Here is a 25956-nt window from a genome sequence, read left to right as displayed (position 1 = left end):
ATTTTTTTCACCGCATTCAACGCTAAAAATTGCAACTCTTACGTCTATTCATCGCAAATCTTAGATTTTTTAGCAATTTTTAGCCTTAACACCTCGACTCGAGGGCCTCACACACCATAGGGATTGTCTACATTGTTTGAATATTGCGCAAAAAGTTATGCAATCAGGTAGGTAATGCTGCATTTAAATCAGGCAGCCTTTCACATTATAGCCCCCCCCCCCCAACCAAAATATTGAGAGGGGGTGGGGGGTTATAATGAGAAAGACCACCGTATAGCCGCCCGAAAGTTTGAGCAGTAATGGGAGGCTATTCCAGTCCAGGATGATACGATATGAGTTTGCACTTATTTAAAAACCTTATACATGTGGTGCCACTGGACTTGTTTGTTAATTTTGATTTCTAAGTAACGTTCCTGTTATTACGACATCACGTCGGTGGTGCGGGGGGGGGGGGTGTGGTAGCACAAACGGATTCTCAAATTTGTAGGGGTGAATTTGAGTTTTTATCGCCTTCACGTGTTGTTCTGTCCGATTCGGTACAACTTCTTGATGGCGTTTCTGAAAGCCATGTTTCTGTAGACATATAGAATGGGGTTGAGGGCGCTGTTAAGATAGAGGAACCACACACTTATGTCCCAGTAGACCTGAAAAGACATCACTCGCTAAAAATGAGATTATATAGTGTGTATTCGTAACAAAAGTGTCATAGGTTATGGAAACCTTTTCTGTTGCTGCCTAACCCCTCCCTAAACCCCCCCCCCCCACCTCAAAGGTCAATTTCAAGTTTATAATTATGAGTATTTCAGACCTTCAAAAATTACGCATTAATTATCAAAATTGCTAATAGATTTTCAATTTATAAGCAGTGGAATTGAATTTCTAGGATATCTTGTCATCCCAAATTTCCGCATCCCAAATGAAAGTTTCAGAGGCAAAAAAGTGACCATAGTCACCAAAAAAGAGCAATGCTGCTCAAAAAAGAACAGTCTGAAATGTGGATAAGAAAAAGGGCAGCTGAGAACAGGCTACTGTAGGCCTAATGCTGTTCCGCTGCGGTTACGCAGGAACCAAAATTATTATTATTATTATTATTATTATTATCTCGTCATCCCAGAGAAATCTTCTTCAGTTAAAAAAAATCCTCGACCCGGTTATCCATAGTAGATATTTCTACGCATGTAAAATTCTGGTATATATAATGTAAACATAAATACAGAAGCATAATCTACCACAAGAGCCAATGGACTTTTGACCGTAAAGATGACCTTGACCTCGATAATGACCTTTAACATTAACTCCCGGGTTGAATTTTTCTGCCCAAAAAGTTGAAAGAGTGGAGCTGCAATCGGAGGATTTTTTAGGAAAATGGAGCTCAAAACTGCTACAATTTTTTGGGCGGCAATGGGCTGCCAAGGGGGTAAAATGATGTAAGAGGAAGGGGTTAATTTCTCCATTACCCCCTCACTCTTACATCATTTTACCCCTTGGCAGCCCATTGCAACCCATTTTCCTAGAAAATGCTGCCATTGCAGCCCTACTCTTACATCTTTTGGGCGCAAAAATTCGGCGGGAGGTCATGATAAAAAAAGCTTTGACCTTGACTGACCTTTGGCACCTCCACATACGAGACTAGATCGAGGAATGTGATGACACTGAAGGGACAGCAACACACAATGTAGACACACACCAGCACAATTATAGTCTTGAATATCTTCATGTTCCTCTGCTGTCTTCTAATCTGCCGATTCCGAGTTCCGTCTGACATGTGGCTTGTGAGTCTGGACGATGACGTCAGCAGTTCCCGTTGTTGCTGTGCACCCACTGCCGTGCTGTTCGCTCTGGCCCTTATGATCGAGGATTTGTTGAAATTGTTGTTGTTTTTTGATGGGATATTGTTTTTGTTTTTTGATGGGATGTTGTTATTGTTGTTGGATTTCTGATTGTTGTTGTCGTTGTTGTCAATTGTGCATGCGCTGCTTTTGTCGTCTTGGCAAGATGATTGCTGATCCTGGCCAATCAAAATACAGCATATTCTTAAATTTTATAGATATTAGATTACTGTGTTTGGACGTATCGAGTTATTGCCGAATTAAAACGAGGCCGAAAGCCACATTGAAACCATTAATAGCGATGACAAAAAACTGTAGTCTAATGAACTCAATTTACTGGCATAGATGACAAAAATTGTCCATTAATTCAACTGTCTAACAAAAAAAATGTTTAACTTTTTGAAAGCCAAATGTGATTTACATTGAAGGTTCTTAATGTGCTGATAGTATGAGCTGATGAAATAATGGCAATAATTATAGATTGTCTTAAAATAAGTTTTTATTTTGCTAATTTCCGAATTAAAACCTTTATCTGAGCTGCGAAAATCTGACATGCTTTCTTGAAAAAGGATAGAACGCCGAAAGAGAATAAGTTACTACTATTAACGACATTGAAAAGTTCAATTACCATAAAAGAAAAATAAACAACGTTTGCTATTCGGCTATTTCAAAACAGTTTTTTGAAAAAAATGAAGGGTAGTATTCTTGTGGAAAAAGTTCTTACTTGCAATAAAAAGATTCACTTAAAGTAAATATGAACAATTCATATTCAGTTTCTTTCACTCTGCTTTTACCCAATTTTTTTTCTGTGATTTCGTCAGATAAGTAGCACTTGTGATTACGTCGGTTTTTCCCATCACAACTGCCTTGATACGAGTTCTTCTGAAACCAAGGAAAAGAATTAAATATAAAAATTTCGTGCTCTGCAGCACTGAACAATCATATTTCTTGATTACACGGCCATATTGTTTCATCTCTTGTTTTGCTTTTGAGATACATCACATTTTCACTTAATTGTCTACCAAATGAGGAAGAGATAAAAAAAATTAACATATCTAAATATCATTCAACAAACTACTAAAAGAAAAAAACAATCTACTCTAGAGGGCCTGTGAGGCCTGTGGCTACCATAATATGAATACCAGAAAAGACGGCAAAAAAATCAAAAAGTTACAAATATTAATTACGACCAAAACTCCTTTTCCATTCATTTTTTGAAAACCACTTATAACCAAATCAAAAAGGCATCAGATAAAAATTATACTAAAACGGTACTTTTTGGAACAAGATATGGGACTTTTCCTCAATGTGGCTTGGCAACAAGTCGGCTAGAAATGAGCAAAAGCGGCAAAAGTTTATTAAAACATTGCCTTTTTTCTAAAAAAAAGAATTAAATTCGAACTGATTAAAAACATTAAGCATCAAATGAAATCATTGAGAGAGTCTTTTATACCTCAATAGAGAGCGACTGAAGCCTTTCATTATCCAGGATATGTCATACGACTACAAAAAGAACGACAAAAACAGGAAAAAACGAAAAATTTGCACGAAAACTTATGCACGAAAACGATGTCCCCCCAATCAATTAAATATTAAGCTGATCACTAAAAACAAAAAAAATCTTTGTTTGCATTTTTTGCAGCTGACAACATTTTTAAGTCAAATGACGCCCATTATTGTGATACTGTGAAATGAAAACAAAAACCTACAAAAAAGGGGCAAACTTACAAAAATCACGAAAATTGGTTTTATGAAAACTGGTTGTTCCAAGAAAAACCATTCGAGCAAAATAAAAACGTTATAAAGAGCAAATTGTATTCCAAAAAATAATTGATGTGAATTGTATATAGAGATGCTTAGCTACAATTTAGCACAAAAAAATCGGCAGATCTCAAAAATCTATCACTTTTTTTTTATTAAAAACAAATATTTTCAAATTTCAAAGCCAAGAAAACCTTTCGACTGAAAGAGTAGACAATTTGTCTTGCAACTACTTGGAAAACTTATTGCGACTGTTATTAATGAGACTAAATCATAAGACTATAAAATAACATTAAATACAAGCTGAACTAATAGGTTTCACAAAAAACTTTACGAAACCACAGCTTTGAAGCCATTAATTTTAACCTCGATTAGCCATAAAATTTTAACCGCCAGAAAATAACATCTTCATTTGCGTCTCTTTTGATTATCATGACATCTTTTTGTTAAACGACTATCACAAAATGACAACAAAAAGAACCACAAAAAACTGAAAAGTATCTAAACTTCACAAAATTCTAATTTCTTCTGAAACAAATTGTCTAAGCCCCGAAGATATCATTTTAAAAGTTTAATAAACAGAAAAGTTATTGTTTTATTCAAAAAAAACATTAAAAAGAGCTCTAAATAATAAAGTTCCTTTACAAAAAACACAACATTGTAAAATAGGAAAAAAAACTTAAACCAGATTAAAAAGGGATAAGTTGAAGAATACTATTACTCTTTTTTTTTAGAAATTTAATTCGAAAGTCAAAACAGCCATTAGTTATTTACCGATATCAGTTAATTAAGTTCCTTTGTTTATCTAGAGTTGGCCACTGAGACCTTTAATTGCACAATATTCGGCATATTCGGCAACAAAAATTAACAACAAATAAAGGGCAAAAATGAAAAAACTCTACCAATTTCTGCGAATTATGTTCAGTTTCAAATTTTGTAAAGCTTTTTTTCAGTTAGATTAAATAAATAATGTGACAATTTAGAAAAGAAACAAAAACAACAGCAAAAATGGGCAATTATGCACAAAAATCAGAAAATTTTGTATGAAAACTCGTAGTAACAAAGCAAGAAAACCTCCTGTTAAAACAATCTGCTACAAAATTAGTTTTTATTCTATAAGGAGGAAAAGTTGACCTGTACTTACTGAGAATAAGCAAACTGTTGACTAAAATAATATAAAAAAAGATAAGTTCAAAAAATCACAGAAATTCCTTAAAACAAATACATTCAATAACATAAGAGACATTAGGTAACAACGGAACGAATAGAAAAGGTTCACTTGCACCTCTTGAGGATAAAATTTAGATGTTTGATTGGTTAAACTTAAAAATTAGACAGTAAACTGTCTGACAAAAAAAATTGTCAGTAATCAGTAAAAAACATTAAAAGAACAAAAGCAAAATATTTTGAAAGGCAGCATCAAAATAAAAGTGTCTGATTCTATGAGTCCATGATATTGTCAAACCTCTCCCAGATTTTGTTGCGCGCCCAGCTAACCAACCAATTGTTCCAATTATTTGTGAATTAAACCAATTGTTGAGTGGATTTCTTCAAATTCTGAAACAAAAATGCATTTTGTATAATTATTGAGTTAATTCTGCAAAAAACGGTAGTTTTGATTCCCGAAGAATTTGATACGGCGCCCAAATGCAACTAGCGCTCGTTTCGAGATTATGGAGTCTGTCTTAAGGTTTCTAGGTCACTAAGTAAACTTTAACAAAATGGACCAAAAAGCATATTTTGTGACTTTTTTGATGAAAAAAATTGAATTTTGAAAATTTTATCGAAGATTTTAGCCAAAAAAAACTTCAATCAAACAATACAGCAACGCTCTTCTATCTCTAACGGTAACAACAACAATTTGCCGGTGAAATTTCTAACTTATTTTGAATTATATTAGCAAAATTGAGCCAAATTTTAGCAAATCTTACTGAAATGTGAACAAAAACAGTCGAATGTTCACAAAACTTAAACCACGATAACTCCCTGTAAAACACGAAAATAAAAAAAATCTTTTTAATTCCGTACTCTCTGCTGGACGGCAGTTTTATGATACCACTCACAATTCTCTACGATGAATAAATCGGTCGGCCAAAATTGACTGAACAAAAAACCCAGTTGAGTATATAGTTCCTCCCTCCCCACTAAAGTGGGGGTGGGAACAATAAAGTGACCACTTCGCTAGATGAAAAATTGCTTGAAAACAAGAAATGGTCGTAATTGTTTGGAAACAAGTATAAAGCATTTACTTTTTTAACCTGTATAGTTAACTGCTATCGACTTCAAATTTAAGAAATAACTGTGTTTGCATAAATGACGGTTATCTTACAAATCATTTTCCTAAAAACATTTTTGAGGCTTTGGTAACTTAAAATAATAATAAATTCGTTTGAGTACGTTAACCCATACATCACGTACGTCATGCCCAGCCCCAAAATCGACCTATGAAATAAGAACTCGCCAAAAATGATATAAAGGGACCTTGCTTACCGCAAACAGTCTGTAAAAACACTTGAGCTCGATTTTCAGTTCCTTTTATGCAGAAAAAATTAGTTCCGCCCAACCAGATCCTGTGAAGCATATTTACCAGACAATAACATGTGGATCATGCTCAAATATATTTGATAGTTGAAATAAAAGTTTGACCTCAAACTAAGCAAAAAATCATAGTTATTTGCTGGCGGCATTTTTTGAACTGGAAAACGTATTTGAAAATGCAGACAGTACACTTGAATAAAAATTTTCTACAAAAGGCAATTAATCTGCATTCCGCTTCTCCCTCCACTCTGAAGGTTCTAAAAGTTTTTTCATTCTGAATAAATCATGAAACAATGGCCCAACTATTAGACAAAGATCTTTTTGTTTTGAAAATTTACGTTTTAAAACTCTTTTCTGAGCTGAATAAATCTGAGATGTTTTCTTGAAGAAGGATAGAAACCAGAAGGAGAATAAATAAATAGCTGTTATTGAAATGAATTCGTTTACTGTTCGGCATTTTCGAACCGAAATTTTTTTGAAAAAAAAATCAGAAAATCAAATAAATAGTTTTCTTGTGAAAAAAGTTTCAATTTGTAAAAAACAGACGCAGAAATGTTATGAGACGAACTTAAAAAATATAAACGATTTAATTTTAGCTTTTTTAATTCTGTTTTTAGGGAATCTATTCTTTTTTCTGTGAGTTCTCCAAATAAAAAGCATCTGTCATTCTATCGATTTTCTCGTCAACGCTGCATTGATATGCACTTTTCTGAAATCAAGAAATAACATTTAAATACCTTAATTTTTGCTTTGCACAAGCTGAACAAACCAGCCTCATGATATCAAGCACGCAGCATTATTTCTTTATTTTTTGCATGTGATGTATGACTTAAGTTCCCATTGCCTTAAAATTGCTTAAAAACGGGAGAAACGGTCATCTCTCTTCAATGAAATTTTTGAAAGGGATCAGTGTTTCAAATGAGAAATGTTTTCAATGTCTTCAAGTGTCTTCAATATGTTCATGGATTAATGCCAAATTTGAGAAATAATTGTGGTTGCTAATTTGACGGTTACATTAATTTGTTCCTATCGTTTTTTTTCAAAATTTTGGTATTTATGAAAAAGCATGCTCGACTGGAAAGTGATGTAAAAAGACCATGCTCGACTAAGATATTCCATGAAAACAGAGTCAATAAAAAACTATAGATGAGCCAAATTGTTTCTGCTGGACTTTATTTTAACTCAATTGTGGGGCTGGATCTCTGCTCGCTCCAACTTTCATAACCTGGACAAAAAAATGACATACACTTTAAGAGTTAAATATTGCATATAACGTAGTCAAGGGCTATGCCCGTTTAATTTTCCAATGCTCAGAAAGTTATGAGGAAAACAGGAACTGCTAACAAGAATATCAAACGTTTCACATTTCGTTAACTGATTCTATTCTGCTGAATAAACTGGAAATATGGTCTCCTTGAGACAACACTCTAAAAATTTATCGTGTGAATTCAACAAAAAATCGTGTATTTTTACCCGATTTCTCGCGTAAAAAGAATCACACGATAAAAGGTCGATTTACACGAGAAATCATGTAAATTTACACGATTCTCTCGGGGTTAATCTCAGGATTTCTCGTGTGATTCACACGATAAATCATGTAAAATTCAAACGATTTCTCGTGTGTTCTCAACCAAATTTTCGTGTGAAAACCACACGATTTTTCGTGTGAAAACACATGAAACATCGGTTTGAAACACACGAAAAATTGCATGAAAATTACATGATTAACCGTGTAAATCACACGAAAAATCCTGAGGTTAAGCCCGAGAGAATCGTGTAAACTTACACGATTTCTCGTGTAAATCGACCTTTTATCGTGTGATTCTTTTTACGCGAGAAATCGGGTAAAAATACACGATTTTTTGGCCAACTTCACATGATTTCTCATGTAATATTTTTTTCGGTTCAGCAACCGAAAATTGGCTTAGAAATCACTAGAAATGAGAGACAGTGGTTCAGTTTAAATACAAATTAGGGCTTCAGTTGTACAACTGGAAGTAGAAACAAGTATTGGCACGAAACGCCTCGGGTTGGTCAAAATTATGGCCCAACTGCGAAAACAATTTCTCTGAAAAATACAACTAGAATGCCTCAACTGGTCATTATTATGGCCCAGTTTTCATGCCAAAACCCAAAAAGAAGAGACGTCAAAGCAATGAACATGGCCCAACTGCATGAACAGGGAAAAAACAAATAATGGCACACGTTTCATGTTGGTCATAATTATGGCCCAACTGCGAAAACACTTTCCCAACTGCGAAAACATTTTCTCTGAAAATTACAAACAGTATGCCTCAACTGGTCAGTATTATGGCCCAGCTTTCATGCCAAAAACCAGAAAGAAGGAAACTCGAAGCAATGAACATTGAAAGTTATTTGTAATTTTAGAAAAATCTGTACAGTACAAGGTTGAATTGAAGAAATGACGTTGTGCTATTTTTACGTTACTGTTGTCTCGAATTCAACAACCTCCTAGGAAAGTTGATCATTGAACTATCAGTCTCATGCTGATTTTAATACCTTAGCAAACAAAATTGAATTAAAAAAACTTGGAGTTGAATGCCTAGAGATGCTGGGAAATGCAGCTAACCTAAATGAAGAGCTTATGGGCACACATAAATGAGAGTCACAGTCTTAGTGAAATTTGGAATTAAAAAGACGGCTAGTCAAAAGCATCCAAAACTGTGACTTCAGTCACTCTTAATGCATACTATGGCTTCAAATGTAGAACAGGGAGTAGAAACAAATAGTGGCATAAGATGTCTCGTGTTGGTCAAAATTATGGCCCAACTGCAGAAAACTCTCCAGAAACTACAAACAGTATGCCTCAACTAATCATTATTATGGCCCAAGACACGGACAGAAGAAAAACCAAAGCAATCAACGAAATACCCTTGAAAGTTACTTGTAGTTTTAGAGACTAAATTCATAAATTACAGTAGTTTTTGAGCTTTACGCCTGGTACAAGAGTTTAGGCTAAAGAAGAAGCTATCATGGAATCCACCTTAAGAGTAAGCTTACCTTTTTTCCTGATACTTTTGTATATGTCAATTTACCATCAATGAGCAACAGTGACGATTGTGATTCAGTTTTGCTCATTTTTGTGTTGTTTAGCATTATCCGAAACGTTTTCAAATTTTTTTATCTTCACTCATACACTTAAGCGCGTGATAAGAAAGACAAGCCATCCTGGAGATTTTTACAATCAAGCGACACCAACAACAATAGAAAAAACTTCAGTTTCAAGACAATTGTTTGGAAAAAATAATTTTGGACAAAACAACATTACAACAGCATCTACAAACAAATTGTTTCTAGAACATTAGCTCGTTACAGGAAGTTTGGAAGTTTTTATGCATTTGTTAGCAAGCTCGCGAAGTTATTGAAGAGGAGTTTATTTCGCAAAACGATATGACCATAAATACATTTCTGATCGAAGCATCGATGTATGGAATAGCAGTGATAGTCGAACAGAGAATTGTAAGAAACAAATTTGGTTACAGGGGTTTCGGTTGTCAGATAACTTCTGGAAGTATTTGAATATTTCAAGTGTATATCCAAAGAAAACCAATTGGTTCGCCACTCGCAAAATTTTTTCAATTTTCAAAAATACTGGCATATCAGTGCTAGGATTGTAATTGATAATAATAACATCAAAAATTTTAAACCATATTCCCAATGTTTTTGCTCTCTTGCAATCATATACAACGTTTTCAACCAGGTTAAAATTTTCTGCAAAAATTTTCACATTTTCTTTCGAGAAAATAATCTTACAGGGAACCAATTTTCCAGGACCAAATTCAATCGCCAGAGAATCATCTGACGACGACCAGTGCACATATTGCTCCAATTGGTGTCTGTTGACCACAGTCTTGCAAATGTTTTTAAAATTGCACACCTGATGTGTGAGACGTTTAAAAAACTGGTGCTTTCTTTCATATTTTAGCACACACTGGTGGATGAAAGGTCCGGATTGCTGTAAAACAGTTGGGTAATGGATTAGGCGATGCTGCTTGAAGATTACTGGTTGGTGAGGAAACAGCTTTCTGAATTCTTGCAGGTGCTTTCCTGTTAAAAACACAACATCCCTTTTAAAGCAAGCAAGAAAAAGTACACAAAAAGACTCAGAAAGCGTAGAAGTGTTCGGAAGCAAAACCAATTAATGCTACTTACTAATTTCATATGACAATATCACTAGGTCAGCTTCCACGAACGATGGGGACAGAAGTAGAGAGACCAAATCAAAGTAGTGAATTAAAAATTGCCAGAGCTCATCTTGTTGTGGAATAAGGTCGCACAAAATAATAGGCAGGAACCTGTAGAGCGTGAAGATTTGATCTGTTTTGCCCCGTACACTGTGGTCTTTCAAATCTTTGAGCCTGCATAAATCAACCACCCCAATTTAGGTTCTGTAAAAAAATATGAGAAATCTTTTGAGCAAGTACTAAAGTGTATTGGAAAAGCTGATTTGTTAGTTCTTTTCTTCTCTGAACTTAAATAAATGAGTCACAGCGATTAGATAATCTGACAATATCAGAAAAAAAAATTCTTACCTATTTAGGTCAATTTCTGTTGGTTTGCCGTCAATCTCTCGACCGTAGGCAAAAGACTGCAGCCTATAATTAAGAATATCAATGGAGATAACTTTGCGACTGACTATCAGGTCGTGAATCGCTAGTTTCAAAGTATATTGAGTTCCACCTTCAAATAAATCATGTTGAATGTCAGCTGTCCAATTGCGGTATGCACTAAAGTACTTCGTTTCTAGGTGGCACTTTGCTCGAACACCTTTTGACGGTTGGCGGTTTAATTCAGCTTTTTCAACGTTTTTCTTGAAACTTTTGAAACTGCGCAACAAACATTTCGATTGGTCAAAGTGCTTATTGAAATCGTCAACAGTTGTCAGACATCTTTCGCAGCAAAACGATTTTGAGAAGCTCTTTACAAAACCTAGCGCCGAATGATACTCAGCATTATCAGCTACAAAAGTGAATTGAGCTCCAGTGATAGTAATTTTCGTACCCTCATCAGTTACGACATTGAATGGTTCTTCTAAGCTCTCCAAATCTTTACTGATTCTAGAAAGAATCATCTTGTAACCATAGCGTTGCAAATCTAAGGTGTTACAGACCGCAGCAACGTTAACTGCACGCGCTTGCTGCGTCAACCACGGAGGAAGATTTTTAAGAATCCAATAAAAACAAGTAACTTTGTGTATGGTTCTGCGGGACCCAATTGGGTTAGCTGGTTCGAAATCATCTGATTACAATTGTAGGCTCAGCTTAAATGAGTGAGGGGTCATCTCCACACCTTCAGGTTGAGGCAGTTCAAATGGAGTTCCATTGTTTTCAAACGACTTGGCCTGCTGAATATCGATTAAAAGACCTTGGTCAGTAACTTTTCTCAAAAGTTCGTTGTAACTAAAAATCTGATCCACCACTTTGTCATTTTTTAGGAGCATATTTTTCAAAACTTTTGAAATGGGGACAAAATAGCAGGCTTGTTTTACACAGACTTGCATTGGGCGGCCAAATTTGAGTCCGGTTTCCTGCCTCGTGCCGAGAACCACTTCTTCTTCAGATACATAGTTGCTTTGTTTCCGCAAAAATTTTTGGAGGTCATTGCTATTTTTTATAGTACAAAATTAACTGTTGTGAATAGCACTACATAGAAGCTCGAAATTTTCCGAGCAAAGTTCAGAGGGAGCAGCTAGGGAATTTTCAATAATTTGAAAGATTGAATCGAACAAAAGGTTGAAGTAGCTCCCAAATTGATCAAGGAACTTGAATGCGTTGCTTAAAGTTACTGAGGAAGATGATAATACGCGTAAAAGAACTTCATCACCCGCTTCACCTCGGGCAATTTTTTGGATGATTTTAAGGTGTTTTTCAAAAGTTTCCACTGTCTCATTGGGAGTTTCTGACTCTGAAACGAAGTTTTCGTTCTCCTGCAAGAACTCATCGGATTGTTTTGTTTCTGATGAATGACTTCGGACAATATGCATCCGAAGTCACTTAGGCGAGGAATAAAAACGAGGACAGAAAAGACAGAAGAAGTTTTTATCAAAACTGTGGTCTAGTGAAAGGTGCATCAAAAACTGCTGCGAACTTTTAGTGATTACAATACAATTATTTTGTCTGCACAGAGTGGACCGTTTTTCCGTTAGTGTTTTCTTTATTTCATTTAGAATCCTTTTTTTTGATACCGAATGTACTGCTATATTCGAAGGCTGTCTTTTATTGAGGAATGATGAACTCTGAAGTTCCAACACCGCATCAATTTCACTGTCAGAAGATTCCCAGCTTTGTTGAGAATCTTGGAGCCCACTAGAAACACTTTCTTGACTAGAAGGCGCAATTGACAGAGCTTGTGAATCCCAAACAGCACTGGAAACAAAATCCGATTGAGAAATCATCAGTTTGTTTTGAATATCTGGCAAATGTTTGTCAAAATGACGCACAAAGCTTTGACAGAATCGAAAAAGGTGTTGACAAACAGGGCAGGGAATTTGCGCCTCGAAACGATGATGTAGCTTCATGTGATACATCATATCAGCCAAATCAATGTTTTCTTCGCAAATTGTACATTTAAGGGAAAATTCCTGCCTTTGTTCATTCCCCCAGAAAGTTTCGTAGTTCTCAATTCTACGTTGTGGGCGCCCAGTTGATTGCCTTGCCAATGCATTTGAATTTTGAGAGATAGAAATGTCCTCTACGAGAGCACCTGACTGCTCCATGAGCGGCAAAACTCGATTCTTTGAATTCCCGTCATCTAAGCGGACTTGGTCTGACATTAGTGGTTGTTTCTCTTGAGAGAATGAAACCTGCTGACGATTAGAGTCCAATGGACGACTGCTGTTTTTTGTGGAGCGACTTTTCTTTGCAGCGTGGAGATCGCTATGTGGACACTGGCATGTGTTGATATCTCCATGCAAAAAGTATTTTGCACCGTAACTGACGCAGATTTCTTCTCCTTGAGCCACGTCGCTAAGGGTTACCATACGCACTATTCCCATTTTTGACTTGTGTATTTTGAAGGCAACATTGGGGCGATAAGAATGATTAACAAAAGAGATTGGTCCCAGCATTATTCGATTTTGATGAATGTATTGGCAAACAAATGTTGAAAAGTCAAACTCAAATTCTAAAGCTTCCGACAAATTTCCAACAACTCCTACTAATCCAGAAACAATTACACCTTTTTTAATGTTTTTGTTTGCAATTACTGAGAAACCACAATAACCGCGGTCAGAATCACTCACGAACTCATTGATAGATGGTTTATAGTCTACAGATTGAAAGGAAGTTGTATAACTCTCCTCAAGAAAACGATACAGGCTATCTTGGTCGGAAAAATCGATCACATTTTCTGCAGCAATAGCTTTGTGACTTCTTACTCCATCTCTGTCAATTAGTGATTCAGTCAGACGAAAGTCAATTGACGCCAGTAGTTTGTAATTATGGACAGTTGACTCAACTCTGGCTGTAATTTCGACCGCCGGCATTTTAAGGGAAATTGCTTTTCAATTAAAAGGTCAATATTATGGCCCGTTTTGAGCAGAAAGCAAAAATTTCCCGATTGTTTCACTCGAGATATCAAAACTCCTAAAACAGAGCGAACCAGGAAACTTTGGTGTCAACCTGAGAAGAAACGCATGGCGAGGAAAATGTTTTAAAAACTTGCAGGTCATTATTATGGCCCTGTCTACGAGCAGCAAATAAGTCACCATAGAAGAAATCTACATTTTTTCAATCTTTTTTCATGAACAAGATGAACTAATTGAAAACTAGCACGTAATACAAAAGTAAGTTCAAACAAGTCTGTTCACTGATAAGGACATATATGGTTTAATATGGTTCACCCCAAAAATCAAGTCAAATTCATTTAATTGAGGTTTCTGTCTCAATCGAAACTGTAGCAGAATGACAATCTCCAATCTTCATTTGCACGTTCTCGTCACTAAATCTGCAGGTCATTATTATGGCCCTGCTACTAATATCTCCATTACTCTGAAAAACAGAAGCTGTGTTACAACCAGTTTAGGAGGAGAAGGAGAACAGATCATGGCGAACGGAAAAAAACTGATTTAAAAGGTCGAATTCATAAGTAAAAGACATCTCAAATAAGCTTGTCAAAAGAAAACGCAACGATTATTACAAATTTAGTAGAAGTCTTAACTAATAAGTGAGAGAAAAGAATAAATAAGACAGACTAAAGCTTAGGAGTGATAGTTTTTCTTCTTCAGTCTTTGCAAAAACTTGAGCGTCCTTTTCAGCAAATCCAGCGTTTTAACTTTAACGAAAACTTTTCAGGGCCTGGTTATTTATTCACCCAATGAAGCACAGCAGTTTCAGAGTATTTAACTTGAAGGTCAATATTATGGCCCTTCAATTTTCAAGTTGGCGTTTTTTGGCCCAAACAAGGTTGAGCTTTCTATTGAAATCCTCCATTGCGGGTACTGTTTTGGGAACTGGCTTCTTCCAAACATACTTGTCCAAGTATGACCAGATAACAGATATTGAATTTGGGTACTTGAGGTTGAGACAAGTGAAGTACTTGTGACTCAACTCAACTGCATCAATCAATGTCGGGAGCTCTGCTAACTCGCGTCCGCAAACAACGTAAGCCTACAAAGGATTTTGGTTATATCAATTAAGTGTCAAAAGGTAAAAGATGAACATTGTATAAAATACCTTGATAGAGCTTTGCACAATGGCTCCATTACAAGGATTCCATTTACCCGCAAACTCATCAATATTGTCCTGGTCCTAAACAAAACTCTTTAGATCTTTTAACCGATATTTAATGAACTAGAATTATCTTACAGTTGTTTGGCTGATAAACTTCAACATCATTCTGCATCTCGACTCCGTGTCACTGACACGACTGCTTCCAACATTCCTCTTTTGGGGAACAAGATGAGGCAGAAGAAGTAATGCCTTGACGGTTGAATTGTTTTCTAGAAAAAAACACTAGGAACTTTGGAGCAGCCTTTCCCTGACTAAGAATCGGATGAACGTTTTCATACCTTGCAAGATGGCCTCAGCTTCAACTGAAGCTCCTCATCTTGCTCTGCCATGAACAAAATTTTTTCTCGCTCTTCTTTGAAGAGGATTTCGAATGGTTTCTCAAGATCGTTTTTCGTCCAGCGTTTATACTCAAGGTCAACCTAGGCAAAAAACAAAAAGAACCTTCTCTCCACTTATTTTTTAAAGAAAATTAACCAACGTGTAGCATATCATTAAAGGACAGTCCAATGACCGAGCAGTACTCAGTGATATCGACGGCCTCTCTTGTGTTCTGGAGTAATTCTTTCCTCTGACAAAACGTCGAAGCACGTATATTTTCACTGGACTGATCGGTCCTCGAGAAAAGTCTCTTTAGTTCTGAAAGGTCAGCAGTTTTCACTACCCGACTGCCCGATGCGCGCTTTCTCTTACGAACGTTATGCTGGCTGTCTATCACAACTAAAAACCAAGAAGTTTGGGGTAAGAGATTTCTCAACTAAAACAAAAGGAAATCATGTTTATTACCTATGTCATCGTTAGACTCATCGGAGGGAGGTAAATTCTCTTTCTCTTTCATGCGCATGTTACGTAATTTGTGCTCGAAGATGCCTGATTGAGGAACTGATATCCCATCTGCAAGTTTATGCGACGGCTGGAAAAATAGGCCCTAGAAGCAAAAAAACGGTCACACGCATTTAAATGAGCAATGTTATTTATTGACACTAACATACGGATACTTTTGTCCCTCAACAACATAAACCGGAAACAGGTCCACGCACATTTGCGCATAGAAGCATTTGATTGTTGTGCTCGGCCTGCAGCCGTGGAGCTAAAAAATTATGAGGTTTAAGGTATCCCGAAGAAGTATTGAAAAAGACGAAAGAACACGTCGTTAACTCAAAAAGAAAAATACCTCCACCATTTTCTTGCACAACGTGGACGCCAATTTCATTTTGTGGCCCTCAATTTCTGGCTTGATACCTCTTGTGAGCGCTCTAAGGTCTTCAAGCGAAGCCGGCTCACGCACATTAATTGACTCAGGCGTAATGACCGGAGTTCGAATCTGCACCGGGGTACTTCCCGCTGAGTTGACAGCTGGTTTTTGCTTTCTCGGTGTTTGCAAGGGCGCAGCAGGTGATTCGGTGCCCGTACTAAGCTTATTACGTACGGCATAAATGACTGCGATAGGCAACCCCATTTTTTCCAGCCTGTCGTCCGGTAATTGCTCGAAGGATTCCAATTGCAGAAAATTCTGCCTATCAATAATCAGGAGTTGTCCTGTCTGCTCGGGGTCGTAACCCAACGTCTTCACAATATCAGTCAAGGACATGATCTAGGAAAAAAAAGTAGTAAACCCAGAAAAAGGCAAACCCATGATAGCTGTGATAAGATTATTTACTCCAACATTAATGTTCCTCTCAGATTTTAGTTTTCCAATAAAGGCTTAGATTTCTACGCCTACGAATAATTAGATGAGGCCACTGTTGCGTCGCTTCCGTAGTTTCTGGAGCAAAACTAAATTTAGACAAAAATAATGAAGGTCAATATTATGGCCCTTCATCATTTTTTTCATGGCAAGAAAACTAACTCTTTTCAATCTCAAAAAGAAAACTGATTACACAAAGTTAAAAGAGGATCAGGATTATGGCTCTTCATTACTTTGTGCAACAGATCAGCAAACTAAACAAGGACAAGCTTTACGCCGGAAAAATTAAACTACAATGAAGGTCATTATTATGGCCCTTCCTTTTTTCATGGCAGTAAACCTAATTCTTTTAATCACGAACACACAAATGATAGCACAAAAAAAGAAGATCATAGTTATGGCTCTTCTTTGCTTTGTGCAACAGATCAGCAAACTAAACAGGGGCAAGCTTTACGCCTACGAATTTAAATTATAATGAAGATCAATATTATGGCCCTTTATTTTTTTTTCCATGGCAGTTAACCTAACTCTTTTCTATCTCAAAAAGACAAAAATTGATTAAACAAGATTAATATAAGATCTTGATTATGGCTCTCATTTATTTCTTGCAAGAGATCAGCAAACTGAAATTAGGCCAGCTTTACTCAGAAAAAAATAAATTATGATAAAGGTCAATATTATGGCCCTTCATTAATTTTATCATGGCAATAAACCTAATACTTTTTCAATCTCAAAAAAAAACAAAATTCATTGCACAAAGTTACAAGAAGATCATGATTATGGCTCTTCTTTACTTTGTGCAACAGATCAGCAAACTAAACAAGGGCAAGCTTTACGCCTACGAATTTAAATTATAATGAAGATCAATATTATGACCCTTCATTTTTTTCCATGGCAGTAAACCTAATTCTTTTCCACCTCAAAAAGACAGAATTCATTGCACAAAAATAAGAGAAGATCATAATTATGGCTCTTCTTTGCTTTGTGTATTAGATCATCAAACCAATTAAAATAAAAGTACCGGGGCCCATGTTTATTCAGATTAAGTCAATTTCACACATTTTATTGAACAAAATTAACAGCGAAGAATCATAGGTCTGTGACTATTCATCGATCGATTCTTTTTGCAAGCACTTTGATGGGTTGTAGCAGGAAAAACACTTATTTTTGCAGCAACTTTTTCACAAGGTAATTTGAGTTGACTCATAAAACAGCTCTTCGCACACGCAACATTCGAAAGACAGATCTTTTGTCGAACCCTTATTTTTCTTGATTATGTAATCTAGTTATGGATACTTCTTTAGAAAGTTCAAGCACCAATCAACGCCAGCTATCTCTTTTTGAAGCCAGGATCTAGGCATAACCACTTTCTCCTGTAAGGCTGTCTGGTACGCAATTTTCCTAACTTCTGTTCTGGATTTCGCGTCCACAGATTTTCGGAACACATCTCCTGCAATCTGGGCTCTCAAAATAGGCCTCCTTCCTCTGCTGCGAACCACTTTATTTCTTTGAACGCGTCTCTGAAGGGTAGTTCTCGGTATTGAGAACATTTTCGAAGTTTCCCTTATAGAGGTTCCCGTTCTGCGGATATAAGACAACACCGATCTCAACAAAAACTGACCAAACTTTCTTTTTCTTGTGTATACGTAATGCCTGACCATTTCAATCTGCAAAGCACGTCAACTTAGTTTTGTTATTTCTATATTAACTTTCAAAAAGGACAAAGTTATAAAGATGTGAAAATTAGGAGATTAAGGATAGTGGAAACTTTTTGACCGCGTAATATTTTTTTCCACAGAACCAACATAGGTACAAGGTGTTGTTGTTTTTGCATTTGAACCTTTGGACGATCAAAGGTCCGGAAAAAAGACAAGTTATTAAGATTTTAACAAAAAAAGATGCTCTGATTTTGAAAAACAAGATTGCCTAATTCTTCTAACATGAAATCTAGAAAAAACACAATCCAACGTTTGTTTCAAATTGGGCATCACAATAGACCTACAAAACCGCTAATTCAACAGAACTTGGCTAAAAGCTAACACATTTCTCTCTGGGTAGCCAAACGTTGTTGGAAAAGTTTTTTTCCCTGGAAAAAGCAAAGAAAAGGTAAAAATTTCTAAAAGGTTTGCAAAACAAGTCAATTCTGTCAGCTTATTCACACCAATTCTCTCTATACAATTGGTATTAACGAACTATGGCCAAAAATAACGGAAAAATTTCATAAAGAACGAAATTTTTGAGTGAAAAAATGAGGAGAGAAAATCGAGCGGAAAACTTTCGACCACAAAACATGTTTTTTGTTCTACAGAATAAACTGAGATAGAAACTGTTGTTGTTTTCGCATTTGAAAACGTCTATTATTGTTGACTAACACCTTCTGATGCTCAAATATCCAAAATAGACAACTGTGAGGTTTTAACAAAAAGATGCTCTATTTTTGAAGAATAAGAGTACTTAATTCTTCTAGCATGGAAATCTAGAAAAAAATAGAATTCGAGTTTTGTTGCAAAATTCAGCGTCACAACAGACCTACAAAACGACTAGTGCAACATAAAACGGCTAAAAGCAAACACATTTCGCTCTGGGTAGCCAAACGTTGTTGGAAAAGTTTTTTTCCCTGGAAAAAGCAAAGAAAAGGTAAAAATTTCTAAAAGGTTTGCAAAACAAGTCAATTCTGTCAGCTTATTCACACCAATTCTCTCTATACAATTGGTATTAACGAACTATGGCCAAAAATAGTGGAAAAGTTTCATAAAGAACGAAATTTTCTAGTCTAAAAATTAGGAGAGAAAAGCGAGCGGAAATTTTTCGACCACGAAATATGTGTTTTGTTCTACAGCACAAACTTAGGTAGAAACTGTTGATGTTTTGGCATTTGAGCACGTCTACTACTGTTGACTGACACCTTTTGTCGGTCTAATATCCGAAAAAAAGACAACTTAGTGAGATTTTAACAAAAAAAGATGCCCTAATTTTGAAGAACAAGAGTACCTAATTCTTCTAGCATGTAAATCTGGAAAAAAATAGAACTCGAGTTTTGTTCCATAACTGAGCGTCAAAATAGACCTACAAAGCGACTAGCGCAACATAAAACGGCTAAAAGTTACACATTTCGCTCTGGGTAGCCAAACGTTGTTGGAAAAGTTTTTTTCCCTGGAAAAAGCAAAGAAAAGGTAAAAATTTCTAAAAGGTTTGCAAAACAAGTCAATTCTGACAACTTATTCACACCAATTCTGTCTATACAAGTGGTATTAACGAACTATGACCAAAAATAGTGGAAAGGTTTCATAAAGAACGAAATTTTCTAGTCCAAAAATTAGGAGAGAAAAACGAGCGGAAAATTTTCGACCACGAAATATGTTTTTCAGTCTACAGAACAAACTTAGGTAGAAACTGTTGTTGTTTTCGCATTTGAAGACGTCTTCTATTGTTGACTAATACCTTCTGACGGTCAAATATCCGAAAGAAAGACAACTTAGTGAGATATTAACAAAAAAAGATGGTCCATTTTTGAAGAACAAGAGTACCTAATTCTTCTCTCTATGCAACTTTTCACTCTATACAACTGGTATCAACGAACTATGCCCAAAAATAGCGGAAAAACTTTATAAAGAACGAAATTTGCAAGTCTAAAAATTAGGAGAGAAAAGCGAACGGAAAATTTTCGACAACGAATCATGTTTTTTGTTCTACAGCACAAACTAAGGTAGAAACTGTGGATGTTTTGGAGCACGTTTACTATTGAGCACGTTTACTATTGAGCACGTTTACTATTGTTGGCCAACACATTCTGACGGTCAAATAATCGAAAAAAAGACAACTTAGTGTGATATTAACAAAAAAAGATGGTCCAGTTTAGAAGAACAAGAGTACCTAATTCTTCTAACATGGAAATCTAGAAAAAAAATAGAATCCGAGTTTTGTTCTAAAATTGAGCGTCAAAACAGACCTACAAAACCACTAGTGAAACAGAAAACCGCTAAAAGCTAACAAATTTCGCTCTGGGTAGCCAAACGTTGTTGGAAGAGTTTTTTCCACGGAAAAATCACAGAAAAGGTACAAGTTCTATAATTTTTACAAAAAAGACAATTCTGACGCTTTATTTGCGCCAACTAGCTCTATACAAATGGTATCAATGAATTATGGCCAAAAATAGCGGAAAAATCCCATAAAGAACGAAATTTTCAAGTCTAAAAATTAGGAGAGAAAATCGAGCGGAAAAATTTCGACCACGAAATATGTTTTTTAGACTACGGAACAAACGTAGGTAGAAACTGTTGTTGTTTTGTCATTGGAACACGTCTGCTATTGTTGGCTAACACATTCTGATGGTCAAATAATCAAAAAAAGACAACTTAGTGTGGTATTAACAAAAAAAGATGGTCAATTTTTGAAGAACAGGAGTACTAAATTCTTCTAGCATGGAAATCTAGAAAAAAAATAGAATCCGAGTTTTGTTCTAAAATTGAGCGTCAAAACAGACCTACAAAACCACTAGTGAAACAGAAAACCGCTAAAAGCTAACAAACTTCGCTCTGGGTAGCCAAACGTTGTTGGAAGAGTTTTTTCCACGGAAAAATCACAGAAAAGGTACAAAATTCTATAATTTTTGCAATAAAGACAATTCTGACACTTTACTTGCTCCAATTAGCTCTATACAAATGGTATCAATGAATTATGACCAAAAATAGCGGAAAAATCCCATAAAGAGCGAAATTTTCAAGTCTAAAAATTAGGAGAGAAAAGCGAGCGGAAAAATTTCGACCACGAAATACGTTTTTTAGTCTACGGAACAAACTTAGGTAGAAACTGTTGTTGTTTTGTCATTGGAACACGTCTGCTATTGTTGACTAACACATTCTGACGGTCAAATAATCGAAAAAAAGACAACTTAGTGTGATATTAACAAAAAAAAGATGGTCAATTTTTGAAGAACAAGAGTACTAAATTCTTCTAGCATGGAAATCTAGAAAAAAATAGAATTCGAGTTTTGTTCCAAAACTGAGCGTCACAATAGACCTACAAAACGACTAGTGCAACATAAAACGGCTAAAAGCTAACACATTTCGCTCTGGGTAGCCAAACGTTGTTGGAAAAGTTTTTTTTTCCCTGGAAAAAGCAAAGAAAAGGTAAAAATTTCTAAAATGTTTGCAATACAAGTCAATTCTGACAGCTTATTCACACCAATTCTCTCTATACAAGTGTTATTAACGAACTATTGCCATAAATAGTGGAAAAATTTCATAAAGAACGAAAGTTTCCAGTCTAAAAGTTAGGAGAGAAAAGCGAGCAGAAAATTTTTGACCACGAAATATGTTTTTTGTTCTACAGCACAAACTTAGGTAGAAGCTGTTGTTGTTTTGGCATTGGAAAACGTCTGCTATTGTTGGCTAACACATTCTGACGGTCAAATAATCGAAAAAAAGACAACTTAGTGTGATATTAACAAAAAAAAATGGTCCATTTTTGAAGAACAAGAGTACCTAATTCTTCTAACATGGAAATCTAGAAAAAAAATAGAATCCCAGTTTTGTTCTAAAATTGGGCGCCAAAACAGACCTACAAAACGACTGGTGCAACATAAAACGGCTAAAAGCTAACACATTTCGCTCTGGGTAGCCAAACGTTGTTGGAAGAGTTTTTTCCACGGAAAAATCACAGAAAAGGTACAAAGTTCTATAATTTTTGCAAAAAAGACAATTCTGACGTTTTAATTGCTCCAATTAGCTCTATACAAATGGTATCAACGAATTATGACCAAAAAAAGCGGAAAAATCCCATAAAGAACGAATTTTTCAAGTCTAAAAATTAGGAGAGAAAAACGAGCGGAAAATTTTCGACCACGAAATATGTTTTTTAGTTTACAGAACAAACTTAGGTAGAAACTGTTGTTGTTTTCGCATTTGAAGACGTCTTCTACTGTTGTGTAATACCTTCTGACGGTCTAATATCCGAAAAAAGACAACTTAGTGAGATATTATCAAAAAAAGATGGTCCATTTTTGAAGAACAAGAGTACCTAATTCTTCTAACATGGAAATCTAGAAAAAAAATAAAATCCGAGTTCTGTTCTAAAATTGAGCGTCAAGACAGACCTACAAAACGACTGGTGCAACACAAAACGGCTAAAAGCTAACACATTTCGCTCTGGGTAGCCAAACGTTGTTGGAAGAGTTTTTTTCCCTGGAAAAAGCAAAGAAAAGGAAAAAATTTCTAAAATGTTTGCAAAACAGGTCAATTCTGACAACTTATTCACACCAATTCTCTCTATACAAGTGGTGTTAACGAACTATGGCCAAAAATAGCGGAAAATTTTCATAAAGAACGAAATTTTCTAGTCTAAAAATTAGGAGAGAAAAGTGAGCGGAAAATTTTCGACCACGAAATATGTTTTTTAGTTTACAGAAAAAACTTAGGTAAAAACTGTTGCTGTTTTCGCGTTTGAAGACGTCTTCTATTGTTGACGAATACCTTCTGACGGTCAAATATGCGAAAGAAAGGCAACTTAGTGAGATATTAACAAAAAAAGATGGTCCATTTTTGAAGAACAAGAGTACCTAATTCTTCTCACATGGAAATCTAGAAAAAAAATACAATCCGACTTTTGTTCGAAAATTGGGTGTCACAATAGACCTACAAAACCACTAGAGCAACATAAAACGGCTAAAAGCTAACACCTTTCGCTCTGGGTAGCCAATCGTTGTTGGAAGAGTTTTTTTCCCTGGAAAAAGCAAAGAAAAGGAAAAAATCTCTAAAATGTTTGCAAAACAGGTCAATTCTGACAACTTATTCACACCAATTCTCTCTAAACAAGTGGTGTTAACGAACTATGGCCAAAAATAGCGGAAAATTTTCATAAAGAACGAAATTTTCTAGTCTAAAAATTAGGAGAGAAAAGTGAGCGGAAAATTTTCGACCACGAAATATGTTTTTCAGTCTACAGAACAAACTTAGGTAGAAACTGTTGTTGTTTTCGCATTTGAAGACGTCTTCTAGTGTTGACTAATACCTTCTGACGGTCAAATATCCGAAAGAAAGACAACTTAGTGAGATATTAACAAAAAAAGATGGTCCATTTTTGAAGAACAAGAGTACCTAATTCTTCTCACATGGAAATCTAGAAAAAAAATACAATCCGACTTTTGTTCAAAAATTGGGTGTCACAATAGACCTACATAACCACTAGTGAAACAGAAAATCGCTAAAAGCTAACAAATTTCGCTCTGGGTAGCCAAACGTTGTTGGAAGAGTTTTTTCCACGGAAAAATCACAGAAAATGTACAAAATTCTATAATTTTTGCAATAAAGACAATTCTGACACTTTACTTGCTCCAATTAGCTCTATACAGATGGTATCAATGAATTATGACCAAAAATAGCGGAAAAATCCCATAAAGAGCGAAATTTTCAAGTCTCAAAATTAGGAGAGAAAAGCGAGCGGAAAAATTTCGACAACGAAATACGTTTTTTAGTCTACGGAACAAACTTAGGTAGAAACTGTTGTTGTTTTGTCATTGGAACACGTCTGCTTTTGTTGGCTAACACATTCTGACGGTCAAATAATCGAAAAAAAGACAACTTAGTGTGATATTAACAAAAAAAAGATGGTCAATTTTTGAAGAACAAGAGTACTAAATTCTTCTAGCATGGAAATCTAGAAAAAATAGAATTCGAGTTTTGTTCCAAAACTGAGCGTCACAATAGACCTACAAAACGACTAGTGCAACATAAAACGGCTAAAAGCTAACACATTTCGCTCTGGGTAGCCAAACGTTGTTGGAAAAGTTTTTTTTTCCCTGGAAAAAGCAAAGAAAAGGTAAAAATTTCTAAAATGTTTGCAAAAAAAGTCAATTCTGACAGCTTATTCACACCAATTCTCTCTATACAAGTGGTATTAACGAACTATTGCCAAAAATAGTGGAAAAATTTCATAAAGAACGAAAGTTTCCAGTCTAAAAGTTAGGAGAGAAAAGCGAGCAGAAAATTTTCGACCACGAAATATGTTTTTTGTTCTACAGCACAAACTTAGGTAGAAACTGTTGTTGTTTTGGCATTGGAACACGTCTGCTATTGTTGGCTAACACATTCTGACGGTCAAATAATCGAAAAAAGACAACTTAGTGTGATATTAACAAAAAAAATGGTCCATTTTTGAAGAACAAGAGTACCTAATTCTTCTAACATGGAAATCTAGAAAAAAAAAATAGAATCCCAGTTTTGTTCTAAAATTGGGCATCAAAACAGACCTACAAAACGACTGGTGCAACATAAAACGGCTAAAAGCTAACACATTTCGCTTTGGGTAGCCAAACGTTGTTGGAAGAGTTTTTTCCACGGAAAAATCACAGAAAAGGTACAAAGTTCTATAATTTTTGCAAAAAAGACAATTCTGACGTTTTAATTGCTCCAATTAGCTCTATACAAATGGTATCAACGAATTATGACCAAAAAAAGCGGAAAAATCCCATAAAGAACGAATTTTTTAGTCTAAAAATTAGGAGAGAAAAGCGAGCGGAAAATTTTTGACCACGAAATATGTTTTTTAGTTTACAGAACAAACTTAGGTAGAAACTGTTGTTGTTTTCGCATTTGAAGACGTCTTCTACTGTTGAGTAATACCTTCTGACGGTCTAATATCCGAAAGAAAGACAACTTAGTGAGATATTATCAAAAAAAGATGGTCCATTTTTGAAGAACAAGAGTACCTAATTCTTCTAACATGGAAATTTAGAAAAAAAATAAAATCCGAGTTCTGTTCTAAAATTGAGCGTCAAGACAGACCTACAAAACGACTGGTGCAACATAAAACGGCTAAAAGCCAACACATTTCGCTCGGGGTAGCCAAACGTTGTTGGAAGAGTTTTTTTCCCTGGAAAAAGCAAAGAAAAGGAAAAAATTTCTAAAATGTTTGCAAAACAGGTCAATTCTGACAACTTATTCACACCAATTCTCTCTATACAAGTGGTGTTAACGAACTATGGCCAAAAATAGCGGAAAATTTTCATAAAGAACGAAATTTTCTAGTCTAAAAATTAGGAGAGAAAAGTGAGCGGAAAATTTTCGACCACGAAATATGTTTTTTAGTTTACAGAAAAAACTTATGTAAAAACTGTTGTTGTTTTCGCGTTTGAAGACGTCTTATATTGTTGACGAATACCTTCTGACGGTCAAATATGCGAAAGAAAGGCAACTTAGTGAGATATTAACAAAAAAAGATGGTCCATTTTTGAAGAACAAGAGTACCTAATTCTTCTCACATGGAAATCTAGAAAAAAAATACAATTCGACTTTTGTTCAAAAATTGGGTGTCACAATAGACCTACAAAACCACTAGAGTAACATAAAACGGCTAAAAGCTAACACCTTTCGCTCTGGGTAGCCAATCGTTGTTGGAA

The 25956-nt window shown here is 35.5% G+C and overlaps 1 protein-coding gene across 1 annotated transcript in view; it reads right to left on the bottom strand.

Moving 5' to 3' along the window:
- Window positions 1-448: 448 nt before the first annotated feature.
- Window positions 449-25956, bottom strand: part of LOC142340702 (uncharacterized) — a 65654-nt gene continuing 40146 nt past the window's right edge. Inside the window, exons 8-9 of the mRNA XM_075391398.1 lie at window positions 1607-2008; window positions 449-644 (exon numbers count right to left, since the gene is read on the bottom strand). Coding sequence (XP_075247513.1) covers window positions 513-644; window positions 1607-2008 — 534 coding nt within the window. The 3' untranslated portion in view covers window positions 449-512. The remainder of the gene's footprint in view (window positions 645-1606; window positions 2009-25956) is intronic.

This window comes from Convolutriloba macropyga, chromosome 6 (genome assembly GCF_964194025.1).
Source record: "Convolutriloba macropyga chromosome 6, txConMacr16.3, whole genome shotgun sequence".
NCBI classification, from domain to species: Eukaryota; Metazoa; Xenacoelomorpha; order Acoela; family Convolutidae; genus Convolutriloba; species Convolutriloba macropyga.
This window is presented reverse-complemented; position numbering and strand designations above follow the sequence as displayed.